Genomic DNA, 14461 nt, shown 5'->3' on the forward strand with positions numbered 1-14461 from the left:
TAGTTGTAGACAGCAATAAGGTCACCCCTGAGCCTCCTCTTCTCCAGGCTAAACAATCCCAGCTCCCTAAGCCTCTCCTCGTAGGGCTTGTGCTCGAGGCCTCTCCCCAGCCTCGTCGCCCTTCTCTGGACACGCTCAAGCATCTCAATGTCCTTCCTAAACTGGGGGGCCCAGAACTGAACGCAGTACTCGAGGTGTGGTCTGACCAGTGCAGAGTACAGGGGCAGAATGACCTCCCTGCTCCTGCTGACCACACCACTCCTGATGCAGGCCAGGATGCCACTGGCTCTCTTGGCCACCTGGGCACACTGCTGGCTCATGTTCAGGCGGGTATCAATCAGCACCCCCAGATCCCTCTCTGTTTGGCTGCTCTCCAGCCACTCCGACCCCAGCCTGTATCTCTGCATGGGGTTGTTGTGGCCAAAGTGCAGCACCCTGCACTTGGAGCTATTGAACCCCATCCCATTGGACTCTGCCCATCTGTCCAGGCAGTCAAGGTCCCGCTGCAGAGCCCTTCTGCCCTCCAACTCAGTCACATCTGCCCCCAGCTTGGTGTCATCTGCAAACTTGCTGGTGACTGACTCAATGCCCTCATCCAGATCATCTATGAAGATGTTAAAGAGGATGGGGCCCAGCACTGATCCCTGAGGGACACCACTAGTGACTGGCCGCCAGCTGGATTGTGGAGAGGCTGCCTCTGATCTCTTCTCACAGGTAAACAGTGATAGAACAAGAGTCCTTTCCCTCCAGCACCAGTGAAAAAACTGCCTGTCACCTATTCATCATAGAATCACAGAATCAACCAGGTTGGAAGAGACCTCCAAGATCATCCAGTCCAACCCATCCCCCAGCCCTATCCAGTTATTTAGACCATTGCACTAAGTGCCTCATCCAGTCTTTTCTTGAACACCTCCAGGGATGGTGACTCCACCACCTGCCCATTCCAACGGCAAATCACTCTCTCTGGGAAGAACTTCCTCCTAACATCCAGCCTGTACTTCCGCCAGCACAACTTGAGACTGTGTCCCCTTGTTCTATTGCTGGTTGCCTGGGAGAAGAGACCATCCTCCACCTGGCTACAACCTCCCTTCAGGTAGTTGCAGACAGTAATGAGGTCCCCCCTGAGCCTCCTCTTCTCCAGGCTAAACACCCCCAGCTCCCTCAGCCTCTCCTCATAGGGTTTGTGTTCCAGGCCTTTCACCAGCTTCATTGCCCTTCTCTGGACACATTCCAGCACCTCAACATCTCTCTTGAATTGATCAAAGGACATTTCTCTTTGCTAATGAAAAGCTACTCATCATCAAAGTGCATTGCTCTTTGTTAGAGCTATTTCAGCTTGCTTTCTCTTGCGTCGGCAGACAGTATTTGCCCATTTAATTCTTGATAATTCTGGCTTCTTGATATCATCAAGTACGATATTTTCAGCTTTCAAAATAGTTCAATACACTCTGATATTTTGCTCATCAGCTCCTTTAGCAGTAAAGAGCAAACGAGTGTTGCTGACCATCCTTAAGACTTGTGTATGTATAGTGCCCAGTCAGTCAGGGGTTTTAAAACTCTGCAGAAATACAGCAGAAAACCTGCCATGAGCAGTTTAAACATTCTGATCTACCACTGAATAAGGCACCAAAGACAAATGCAAAATCCACACATTTAGAAGCAGATTTTAAACCTCTTCAAATGTATCTTATCAGTACTAGGTCTGTGATATTTTCCCCTCCATTACTCAAAAGGAAATGCTTGGTTTACCAGTGTGAAATCAGTGAACTACTGGTGACCAACTACTAAACACAGTCTTGCATTTGTGCCAAAGCTATTTAATCCGTTACTGGTGTGGTTAGCACTTCCTGTTAGCCACTCAAATAACCAAGTGAAACTTCACACCCATCCAGCACCAGGAAATGCTAACTCACACTACCAACCATTTTATTGCTACTCCCTTGTTTGAAGGTATCTATTTATACTGAATTCTTAAGCATATCACATCCTTCGGTTGCTTGCCTACTGCTTCTGGTGAAAGCCCTGTGGTTTTTAACCCAGTGAGAGTTAAAGATTTAAATTCTTACTATTTTTAAAGGTTAATTTTGGCAGAGGTTTATTCTCGTCAGCAGACTACAATTACAGTTACTGCACTCAATCTATAGACTCCATTATAGATTCCTTGCTACAAGACAAAACACCCACCTTCATGCTGTTTTAAAATTTCTATTAAGAGCAAACCAACTATTTTTATCTTCTTTATCTGGTAATACTCCTTGCAAGAGCAAACTTTAAAAATGAAACAAAGCAGAGATACTATTTTATACATGGCAAGAAAGTCCTAAAACTGAAATGTGGCCAAACCGAACCTTACATACAATGCATGCAAGGAAGACCTGCAACTATGCTTAAGCCCACTGACATTGAAAAGAAACCATTTAAAAAGGTCACGTGTAGGAGGATTCAGACTATCTAGAATCATTTAACTATGGAAAATTCATAAGCATTCTTAAATAATTTGCTGCACTGTTCATCTGTGGCCACATTTTTCTGCTTGAGAAAAGGGTGTGCCAAATCTGTTTTTCCTCTGTGTTGCTAGGTTACTAACTATGCAGGGAACATGAGGAAACATAACTCCAAATCTCTTTTAAAAAGAATGAAAATCACTTCATTCAAATAGGACTGTACTTTCCTGTTAGCACTTTTTTTTTCTTAACTTCACAGGGACAACTGATTTACTGAGATTTTTTTTTCCTTCAAATAGCATAAAAATATTTGTGTTCTGCAAATCTGAACTTGTTCTCCTCACAATATTAGACATAATAGAAACCAGACGTGTTGTCTCTTTGAGCATCCTCATGCTGGAAATTCTAGCTAAGCATGGACCAGAGGAGTCCTCCTTGGCTTATTCCTGTGGTGATCTGTTTGTGTACATGTCAGTGTGGTTTGCTTTACTTATCATTCCCAGTGATTGTCTTTTTACCATGACAAGAACTCATTTAATTTATCTGGAAAAGTTTAGTGATCCTGTAAATGAGGCAGTAAGTTCTATGTCCAGGGAAAAATAAATGGAAAAATACTCAAACATTCTTTGAGGTCTGATTTACAGAAGCATGCCAAAGCAATGAGTGAAGTGTAAAAACAGGATAACATTCACTGCGCTCCTTCTCCTGCACCAGTATAAGAAAGGACTGGATGAAAAACATGTAACAAATCATGGGTTACACTGCAACCTTCTGCTACGTTGTTTTAAAGGGGAGTATGTGTTCTGTAGCCATCTCTTAGGTGGCTACAGAAACAGGCCAGGTTCCCAGAATTAGTCAACTGTTCCAGAACAATGCATGGAATAGCAGAGTATGTAACTTGCTCGGAGCTTGTGAGTGAGCAGTCAGAGCGAGTTGGGGCTGAGAAACACATTGTTCTGCACACGGTATCAAAGAACTGTGACAGAATGTTTGATCAACTGTGGCAGAATGTTGTCTCCACCTTGAAAATAGCAATGGCAATCCCCACTGCTTGTTTTCCTGCAAAAGAAAGAAAATAAAGCCAAAGACATGGCATAGATTCATCTCAGTGCTCTCTCAGGTGACACAGTCCCCTAGATGCACACTCTACATTCAGAACATTAAAAAACTCCAATTCAATCCAGTCTTTAAAGATCTAAACCCATGACTCTCTAAAAGATTATTGGTTAGACTCAAATTCCACTTAATTTAAATGCCACTTACACCTCCCAAGTCAATGGGTCTACTCATTAGAATCATAAAATCATAGAATGTCAGGAGCTGGAAGGGACCTCAAAAGATCATCTACACCAGCCCCCCTGCCAGAGCAGGATCACCTATACCAAATCACACTGGAATGCATCCAGATGGTTCTTGAATATCTACAGAGAGGAAGATTCCACAACCTCCCTGGACAGCCTGTTCCAGTGCTCTGTCACCCTCACAGTGAAAAAATTCTTCGTCAGGCTCACATGGAACCTCCTGTGGCTCAACATCCATCCATTGCCCCTTGTCCTGTCACTGGATATCACTGAGAAGAGGCTGGCTCCATCCCCCTGGCACTCACCCTGCACATATTTATAAGCATTAATCATGTCACCTCTTAGTCTGCTGATGCCAAAAGCACAGTGCTAACACTGTGTTTCTGAAATAATGAGCCTTTACCTCTGCAAGACTTAAGATCAGTTAACTGCATCAGATTTATGTGTAAAAATTAATACTTTGCTCCCCCTCTTCTTTTAAACTGATAAAATAGCTCTCAGAAGTAATAGCAGCCCCAAAGTATTACATTAGTTTATCTTTGAAATTGTACAAAGTGGACAACTTCCAGTGCATAGACCCAAGCAAAAGAAACAAGCTTTTGCACAAGCTAGGAGTTAAGTGCTACAAATATGAGTCCAGATGATATTTACAAATACTATTTGAAAAAAACCCAAAACATCAGCCTTACACAGAGAAGCATTTTAGGGGCTTTAGATAAGTACCTTTTTTTCTGATATAAAATCCCCTACAACATTCTGATAACTGGCAAGCTTTCCTATATCAAGTTCTGTGATTTCTCTGGAGTCAGAGGCATGCACTATATGCTTGATTTATTGAGCCACAGGAATCTGAAGAATGAGAGATCTGAGGGTATTGGTTTCACTCAAAGTGATTTTACAATAGAGCTGTTGGGAATATTGTAAAAATGTAAATTCACAAATTGGGAGAAGGCACAAAGTAGTAAAGAAAAGCTAATAATGGAAGTGGACTAGTAGCAATAAATGTGAATGTAGACATACTTCAGTGTCATAATATATCCAAATTTGCCAGGAAAAAAAAAAAAAAGAAGAAGAAGAAAGAATATGGTGGGATATCTTGCTCCCTCCTCAAAATAGCAACAACACTTGGCATCAGAGTGCAGCAGAGAAATGGATCCTTGTTGAAAATCTAGGACTTTACAGACTGAAGCAGTGAACTGGCACCTCATTTTGGATAAGATTTTTTTTTTTCAGAGATTAAAAAAAAAATATCTCTGAGTGATGTTTGTCCAAGGTATGTATTTACATTTTTAGACAAAAAAATCCTATGATTTAAGTGAATATAGGCAAAAGATCTTAACCACTATGGATTAACTAAAGATTAAACACATTGACAGAGCTTTATCTTGTTACGCCTGTTAAGAAGGAATGCCAAGACTCTGACAGAGCCTTTAGTACAAACATGTTTCAAGACAAAATAATACACACTATCCTTGATGTAGATTAACTGAAAGAAAGCTTTCTGATTAGCCTGACACCACCCAAGACCTTACCCTTTCCTGCAATTGACTTTAGGGACCGGGTTTATTTGTGTGTGACAAGAGATATGACAAATAGCATGCAAAACATAAGAGGTTGCTAATAATTTCAACTGTTAATTTACATCATCTTCATCAAAATGATCAGCATGCATGGCTTTAAGGTGTCCTGCACACCTCCAGTTCTGATATTAAAGCTCAAATGCTGATTTTTTTCTTAAATCTCTATTGTTTTATGTTTATGACCACATAAAACTTGTGAAGAATCTCCATTATATAGTTGTTCCATCACAAATACAGCAGGAACCACAAGGTCCAGGCCAGAAAGACAAAAAGGACCCTCCAGTTTTACTAAAGTTTATATGAGTACATTGAATTATGGTGCTCCCATAAATACCATTTTAATTTTTCACAGCAATAACTTTTTACAATGGCTACTGCCAAAAGATCCAAGCAATTCATTTCACAGGATCAAATCTAGTCTTATTGGAAAAAAAAAAAGGTTGAAAAATACAAAGATTTATCTTAGAAGTTAGTCAAGTAAGACACCTGAATTACTTGTATGTTTTAGTTATTGTATGTTCCCATTCTGTAAGAGTATAAACCTACAAAAAATATTTAAGTGCCAACATGAACATGGACAGCATTTCAGTACTCTAAAACATTTCATAATGTTGTCTCCTTTCACACACAGATTGAAGCCTCAGTTCAGGGTGGCTCCTTTCTCAGCATCTGAAGCCACAGGATTTAAAACAGTTTAAAAAAACACATTCTGCATTCTTTTCTGCTGTAATTACTCTATGTGTACAAAAAACAGAGATAAATATTTTGGTTAAAATAAATCTGGTTTTGTCTTGTGTCTTCCAGGCACACAGAGATATAGATACTATTTATCTTCAGGTCTCTAAAATTGATCATAAATATTTTTGTCAAAATTAGATGTTTTTGCCAGAGCACTTAGAACTCAACAAACAATTGCACAAACAAAACCTTCCTTTATCCTCTCTTTCACAAATGAAAACACACACAAAAGATCTGCAGGCTTAGATCCCACGTTTGTAAAATGCAGAACCAAATTCTAGGTACATAGAGGCTGTACATAATACACTGGTAGAGTTTAGACTTTTAGAATACATTTCAAGCTTATTGACATGCACTGAAAGCACTAACCAAAACAGACATGATGCAGGAAGGAAAAAAAGACTTAAATTCCTGCACTTACAGGCATTGTGAAAATGGGTATTTCTGTCTGCTTAAGACCTAAATTCTAAATCCTTTACTCATAGCAGGAGTCTCTGCCATTCCTTTCCAAGAAATGAATGTCAGAAAAGGAAGTTCTCAGTGGCCTCATACTCCATGTTTATGTCTAGAGTACTCCCCTTAGGAACAGGAAGCTAGATATAAATACTCTCCTTATTCTGAGGTTATTCAATTTACCTTAATATCGAACTACACATGTTTTTAACAAAACAAAACCCACAACCAAAACAAACCCAAACCAAACAACAAGAAAACAAAAAGACTCAAACCATCAACCAAAGAAAAAGAATCCTAAATCCATTTAAAATAATGCTTTTAAGATATAAACAGAAGGGGAGGTAGCAACAGCACGTCCAGTCTTCCATGTATACAATGAGCCCAAAGCTTGTAACACACAATTAGAGACAGATCTATTTCCCTACTCAGTGCAAGAGAATTTACCCTGGCATCCGATATCAAAAAAGACTTCTGCAAGCTGGCCTTGTTAGTTTTGTTTTCCACTTCAAGCTTTAGAATTATAAACCATGCAGAGAACTCACAATTCATTGGGCCAGGACACTAGCCACTACTCAGGACACTAAAAATAATAGAAAACCAGATTCCATTCCAAAAAAAAGATTTTTTACTTTATCCAACATATTTATCCTGATGACTAACTCAGTCTCCCAGGAGATGAGCTTAGGACCTCAATTCCTCCAGACAAGATAGGAAATTGAACTTATGCTTCCCCTCTTCCTAGGCAAGGCTTAAATAACTGATATAAAATGTAGCCTCTCAAGGAGATTTTAAAAGATGGCTTAGAGTCATCTTAGGGAAGGAGAGGGGGGGAACAAAAACCAACAGACATACTTGTTTTGTCCAATTGTTTCAAAATCCTTCACAATAATTGTCAGGGAAGATGAATTATCCAGAGCAATTCCTTTCAAGTCGAATTCAAGAATCTAAAGAAAACATGGAGCAAAATTATAATGGCAAGTTATGTGTAAACTAATTAATAGCAGAGTAGTGTATACAACAAAATTATTCAGAAATAATTTTGAGAGGCAGACCAGGCCAACTTATATTTGCAAAAGCCAAGTTAAAAATCTGGGAACATGCTTGGAGTACAATCTTGATTTGATAGTTGCCAAGTACAAATAACAGAAAAAGAACTAAATTGCTTAATACTGAGCCATAACCTCTTTTGCAGTTCCACTTCCTCATACTAAGAAGTATTTTCTCGTAATTCATTAGATCTGATACTATTCCCCTGCAATACTGGTTGAAGTCAGTTGCTTCTGAATTTAGATAAGGATTTGTAGGTTCCCTTTCTTTGCACTCCTGATTACAAAATGCAAGAATAATATTTAACTTCCACTTCTGGTTGTGAAAACACACTACTAAAAATGTTTTCCCCAAGAAAAACACTATTGAAGATGCAAAATAGGAACAATCCTACAAATAAATCATAAGGAACCGCAATACATGGTTCTTTCCAATTTGTAAGGTCATTTCCTAGTATATCATAAAGGATCCAATAATATTCCCATATGCATGGCTAAGCAATGGTTCAATATGCCATTCCTTCAAAGTATGAAGGAATAAAAACAGATCATCAGATATCCATCTACTTTTACATAAAAACATTACTTAGTGACTTGCAATATATGGTGCAAGATAAATCCATTCACCTGCATTTACTAACACACACACACCACCACTAGAAATAGTTCCTATTTCTAATCAATATTCACAGCTGTAGAAACTGACTTAGCAATTTTACAAGTGTTTTGCCTTAATACAGACAAAGAATTGATTAAAAAAATAAATTACCTCATTCCAAACAGGATTAAGTTCACTATCAATTTTCTTTGTTTTCTTTTTTTCATCTGCAAATACAAACAAAATGTGATGATCTGATTTTGCTAAAGAGCTACACAAATATCACATTTTCTCCTTTCATTAAAAAAAAAAAAAAAAGTTTGAGCTTTAAAACAAATGTTCCAATTATTTTTGCCTCTTCCAGAAGTTGCAGACTTTACAATCAAAAAGTCTCCTGGGCAGTTTTAGCAGTTGAGGTTTATTATTCTGTTTTGTTTAAACATAGCTAAGATATATTCCCAGAAAGCAAAATTAGTATTTCTGTTTCTCAACCTTTGTGTGACCCTTGACTGCAATGTCAGTAATGATAAAAGATGGTAGACTAAAAGACTTGGAGACTTCAAACCAAACAGTAACCTCAAAGTGAACTCCAGTAGTAAAGAAAATCTGTTACACATTTACCATATCCAAGTTAGAAAATACCTAGAAGTGTTCAGCTCTGAAATAAAATCACCTTGAAAAAAAATATTCTTAGTGTCAGCATTTTCTGCTTTAAATGAGCAAGTAATAGCAGCAAAACACACACATAAATGAGGAAAAGCTGCCCTTCCTGAAACAAAAAATTATTTCCAGAGGTTATGCAGATCACTTCACTGACACATACTACAGCTTAAATATGATAAACTTTCCATATTTCATGGCAAAATTTGCATTTAGTGAAATATGCAATTGGATTTTGCAATTCAGTTCTAATTACTTTTCCTGAAAGGAATACAACTCAAGTGTTGCAGAGGCCCTCTGCAGGCTCCTACACCCATTGAAAATGGAAATAAAATTCTGTTCTTACAACAGGTTCAAAGCAGCTAGTATGCCATGACTTTCCACACTGGAAAACACACAGATGTCTAAACAGTAAATGCATATATTAGTGATAAGAAATAAATACATTTAAGTATAGTCAGTAAATTGACCTATAAAATGCTCAGCCACTACGAGAAGGTTAAGCTTCATACACAGTCCTTGTATTTAAGGACTACAGTAAAGATAATAGCATTTTTATTATTCACAAGTTATGGCTGTACTTTGCTAGGAAAAACACTGCAAAGGTCTGGAAGCAACACTACAGATATACCACATGGGCATGTTCATACACTATTCAAGCAACAGACTGTGGTGGCTTCTTCTACTGCATAAGAGTGTGATGTACTGAGAGCAAAGTCAGCCCACACTGCAAATTGCAAGGACTGACTCATTTATGTAACAGGAATTGTCTACAATTTATACAGGATATTGACTCACACTGTCCCACAACGGAAAGAGCATTCATAACATACTGTGCTGTGGGCATGCATTTGTGGAACAAAGAACTACTTAACATGCAGTAGGAGAAACTCAGCTTCACGGTATCTAACATGAGACAAAGCATTTTCAATACTGAGTATCCTAAAATATCTGGGTGTTGGCACTGGTACTCCAAGTGCCCCTGTAACTAGGAGCTGAGAGTCAAGGAAAAGATTTTCTCAGTCTCAGGGCTGGTGAAAAAAAAAAGAACAGTTACAGCTGTTTGTAAAAGAGATGGTGAATCACAGACTAGATTCTAATGGAACTAATGGATAAAAGCTCAACTGTAGGAAAGCTCTGGCTTGAACAGTAGTCTAGACAACTCTTGACAAGGAGCAATATTTTCCACACCATTCATTTTCATACAAAGAAGAGTGAGACCTACAATTCCACTAACAAGATGCATACTGGAGATTAGACTATGAAAAAATGCTTTTTGTTATGCATTTTTGTGAAGCTTGGGGGGAAAAAAAAAAAATCAACAAGCCACTCAGAAACAGCTTACATTGGATTTTAGTCATGATTATAGTTGAAGTGTAGCATGCACATTCCTCAAACATATATACATTTTCTTCACTCTACTGATTTTATTACCCTTTTTATCATACTTTAAATGCATTTGGTTTGTTTTTTGTTGTTGTTGCTGGTTTTTTGTTGTTGTTGCTGGTTTGTTTTGTTTTAAACTGTGGCAAAGGGCTTTCTTCTTCCCACAAGAAAAAAAAAAATGCTAATCAGAGTAAGGTGACTATGCAGTTCTTCCAAGAGCTCTCAAAGTTTCAGGTCCTTGGTCTTCTTTCCTCCACTGGCAATGAATCCTGCTACAGTAGTCAATACTGTAAACCACACGAAAGGACATTATACTGACACATGTTGTTTAATATTCTCAATGGGAAATTAAGGTAATAAGAACCTAGAGATAATCAATAATAGTGTTGAAAATAATTCATTCTGTTTAAACTGTTCCATCATTACAAAGATAATGACAGTACTACAAAACAACAAATGTTTGCACCTTATGTTTTTTCCTTCTAAGTAGTGTTTTTATTAATTTCAGCAGGTGTGAAATATAATCTTCTAGAAGAGTTTTAAGTCTAGGATTCAAGAGAGAATCACATTTCAGTTCACTAAATTTTCATTAAAACGTCTGTGAATGAAGAATTAAGATTGCATGGTGCCAGCAACTGCAGGATCAAATGGGCAGACCTCCAAACCCTAGGAAATTAAACTTAGAGCAACTTAATTCTCCACAAAACAGAAAATGTAACTTTAGTGAAAAATTACACTCTAATACTCTTTTATTTCACAGACTGAAATATAAACTAACATAGCGACAAAAGAAACTTTGTTCAAGTTGGCCCAATTAAACTGAATGCCATCTGACATCAGCTTTTAATTTATAAAGCTGTATGAGGCTGTCAGAAGGCATGATCAAAGTGCTAAATGTTCTAGCATTGATTGCACATATAAGCAGTTGTGTGACTTTTTATACCTAAAGACAAGAATCTGGCACATTTTTATCCAGTTTGTTTTATCTGACGAACCAAAAGAATCGCACTGGTTTAATAATTATCACTTAGTGCCACTTTAGAAAGTGGCAACAGTTTTTCATACTAATTTGACTAATAATTTGTCTCATGTAGAGTAATGATGGACTTGGAATTCTTCAGTAACAGCACTCAGCTCCAGAAAACAATACTTGTTTACACTCAGGGTGTAGCTCTCTTTGAACACCGAGTCGTTCTTAAAGCAAATAAAAATTCTTTCCCACTGGACTGAATATAAATTAGGGGGGAAAAAACAAACCGCAACACAACCAAATGCTCGCACAAAACTCCTCAACTTTAAACAAAAAATCACAATAGAAACAACTGCCTATTTCCTTTTAATAATACATACCTAATATGTTTCACTCTATTAATTGGACTGACTATAGTCTCTAGCTTAGTTACACATATGTGATGAAATCTGTTCTGTGCACAGATGAAACTATACTAATGCATACATATAAACGTAAAGTGTTTGTGGAGTCACTTACTACCAATAGTTAGATGATCATGGCATTTTTCTTTCCAGAATAGCCATAAAAGGGCTAAAGCTGAGAGATACAGCGTGTGTTCAATGAAGTCTGAAAATGACTGAGTAAAAAACATTGTTTACTGAAGTATCATCTTCCACAGCAATTTTCTATCAATTTAGTACTGTTTTCTATGACTTCTCCAAGAAGATGCCAGAATCAAAAAAGATCATGAAAAGGTACTGCAAGGCTATGACCAAAGTCTTACAAATACCTGAGTTTTTCCCAGTTGGGAAAATAAACCCCCAACTGTGGTTTTGATGTCGTTCCCCCCCAGGAGCTACAGTGGGTGTGAACTACCGCTAAAGACTGCTGTCCTTTGATACACACCTTAAAAAAAAACAATCGTGGTTTCTCATCTACACACTAGCAAAGCAAGGCAAAACGGGCTACAAAAATAATTTAGAAACATGAAAAAAAGTAAGTTCAACCTATTTCAGATATGATCCTTACACCACTTCACTCGTCAACCAGGTACTCCACTTACAAATTAAATCAGAGCTGCTCAGTAGCTGGCAAAAGCCTCCCGTTTTCTGGCCTCTTTCAATCACTCTGGACAGAAGGCAAAGAATCAGACTTGTGGTACGAAGTAAAATCAGGCAAAATGAAGTGGCATGCATAATAAGAAATTTAATAGACTATTAAAAATCCATGAAGTGGTATTTAAGACAATGGTTAAGCATATTGATGAACATTAAAAGTCCCAGTTACAGCATGCAAAACATAAACTCAATCCTTGAAGGTCTATTGCCAAGTTCCTGTGTTTGGATAACCAAAGGAATGAGAATCAAACTCAGTAATGGGGAAAAAAAAATCTTCTATTTAGTGGATAAAAATGAATAACATTAAAGCACAGAGTAGGTACCAAAGATTACAAGGAGAAATTAAACAGACACTTAAGGCATAAAGAAGCAAGGCATAAACCAGCTCTGGAGTATGTCACTGCAGGAACAGAAAGGTAAAACAGGAAAGCTCAGCAAGACAAGAAACTGGAAAGAGAATACCAGTACTTAAGAAGCCACAGAAACAAATGAAGTAACAATACTTTTTGTAGAGCAAAGTAATATTTTAAGAAATAGCAGGTTCCAAAAGTTACTGAGACAGGCTGAGCCACTTGCCCAAATATATAACGGAGGTGAAAAAAAATCAAACAAACAAAAAACCAAGACAGACTTGAAAAAAATGTGGGAAAGAAAGGAAATGGAACAACACCAATTTTTTCTGAAGCTGAAATAATGTATTAAAAAACTTATCTTGAAAGTTAAGATAGAGGACATGTCATACCACATCCTTTTCCAGCCTACAGCAAAATGTTACCATTTCAGATTTGATTTCTAAACATGACAAATACCTGAAATGATTTTTGCATACTTTCAGAAAAAAAAAACTCTTTCCATTTAAGTGCATAGTTAGGAAAATAGATCACCAGGAATTAAGACGACCATTTGTCACAGTTTGGTTTAATGTATTACACGATCCAAAATTGCCTGGAGGCTCCTGCACCTTAAAGACAAAGCTGAAATCAAGTTCCTTTAGTCTAGTCATGGGAGGAAATGACAGCAACAGGTAAAACACATCGTAAAATATCATTAGATTTGCATATAAATTCTAACACACTATTTTCCTCTTGTCCCATGTTTCTAATGAGGGTAAAATGTGGTTTCCCTGACAAAATCAAATAATCTCAAGAAGAAAAAAAAAAGTGCAATTTGGTCTGAAAAAAAATGGGTGCAACGTTGAGAACTGGCTCTGCAAAGTCATTAAGGTAGAGAAACTACTTTTTTTTTTTCAAATTGAAAACAAGGTAATCTTCCCTGTGGATTCATCTATACACTTAAATCTGTCCGTTTAAAGCAAAGGGCTAATCCTTTGCAAAGGCTTACAAAACGTGGATTCTGAAACAGAAGCACTGATAGCCAATGTACTCCACCCAGTTCAAACTTCTTTTGGTTAACTTCTGCATCTCTAAAAAATCTTCCATTTACATCAAATATAACTTCAGGAAAACACGTTTCCACCAGTTTTCAAATACTTACATAGAGCATTATCCTTCAGAAAACTTCCAAATTACATTTATTACACTTTTCCTTACCTTTAAAAATAACAGAAACAATAGGATCTGGTTTCCCAAACTTAGTTTTAGGGATATTAGTAGCAGATTCCACAATCACCCGAAGCATTGTTTCCAATCTTGACTAAATGTCGACTGTTACCAAAGAAATTAAAGGAAGTCTTAAGTTTCAAACTCCTTCACTTCTGGACTGAAATGCTAGCAGGAAGAGGAGGCAGGGAACAGCTGGTTTATAGTAAAGAAAGTCTATGGGTGGGTCTATGACGAGCTAGCCACTGAAGGCAATGAGGGGAAAAAAAAAGTACCTGTAAATTGACACCAAGTTCTGTGTGCTGCACACACAGAAAAAAAGCTCTTTCTAGCGAAATGCAGAAACAGAAAGGGCACAGCGTAAAAACGAATGGAGATTTTTTTGGGGGGGTTGCTTTCATACCCCCTCGAGCTGTGTGATAAATCTCACAAGTAACCAAGGCAAGAACAAGCATAAGCAACATCAAGCGCATCACACTTGCCTCTTGGTATACGAAGGCATTACATTTCAGAACAGCTTAATCCCCCACCCCCACCCCCCATCTTGTAATATTTCACTGTTTGTAAATGTTTTCAGGTTGTCAGTCAGTGACTAACCGCGAAGTATCTATGGTCTCAAAAAC

The 14461-nt window shown here is 37.7% G+C and overlaps 1 protein-coding gene across 3 annotated transcripts in view; it reads right to left on the minus strand.

Moving 5' to 3' along the window:
- The window catches only part of MYOF (myoferlin), a 78256-nt gene extending 64269 nt beyond the window's left edge, over nucleotides 1-13987 (minus strand). For all 3 annotated transcript variants that reach the window (XM_064144697.1, XM_064144699.1, XM_064144698.1), the window contains exons 1-3: nucleotides 13830-13987; nucleotides 8335-8390; nucleotides 7372-7463 (exon numbers count right to left, since the gene is read on the minus strand). In XM_064144697.1, coding sequence (XP_064000767.1) covers nucleotides 7372-7463; nucleotides 8335-8390; nucleotides 13830-13917 — 236 coding nt within the window. In that variant the 5' untranslated portion in view covers nucleotides 13918-13987. The remainder of the gene's footprint in view (nucleotides 1-7371; nucleotides 7464-8334; nucleotides 8391-13829) is intronic.
- Nucleotides 13988-14461: the final 474 nt, after the last annotated feature.

The sequence above is a fragment of the Pogoniulus pusillus genome, chromosome 6, assembly GCF_015220805.1.
Source record: "Pogoniulus pusillus isolate bPogPus1 chromosome 6, bPogPus1.pri, whole genome shotgun sequence".
Lineage (NCBI taxonomy): Eukaryota > Metazoa > Chordata > Aves > Piciformes > Lybiidae > Pogoniulus > Pogoniulus pusillus.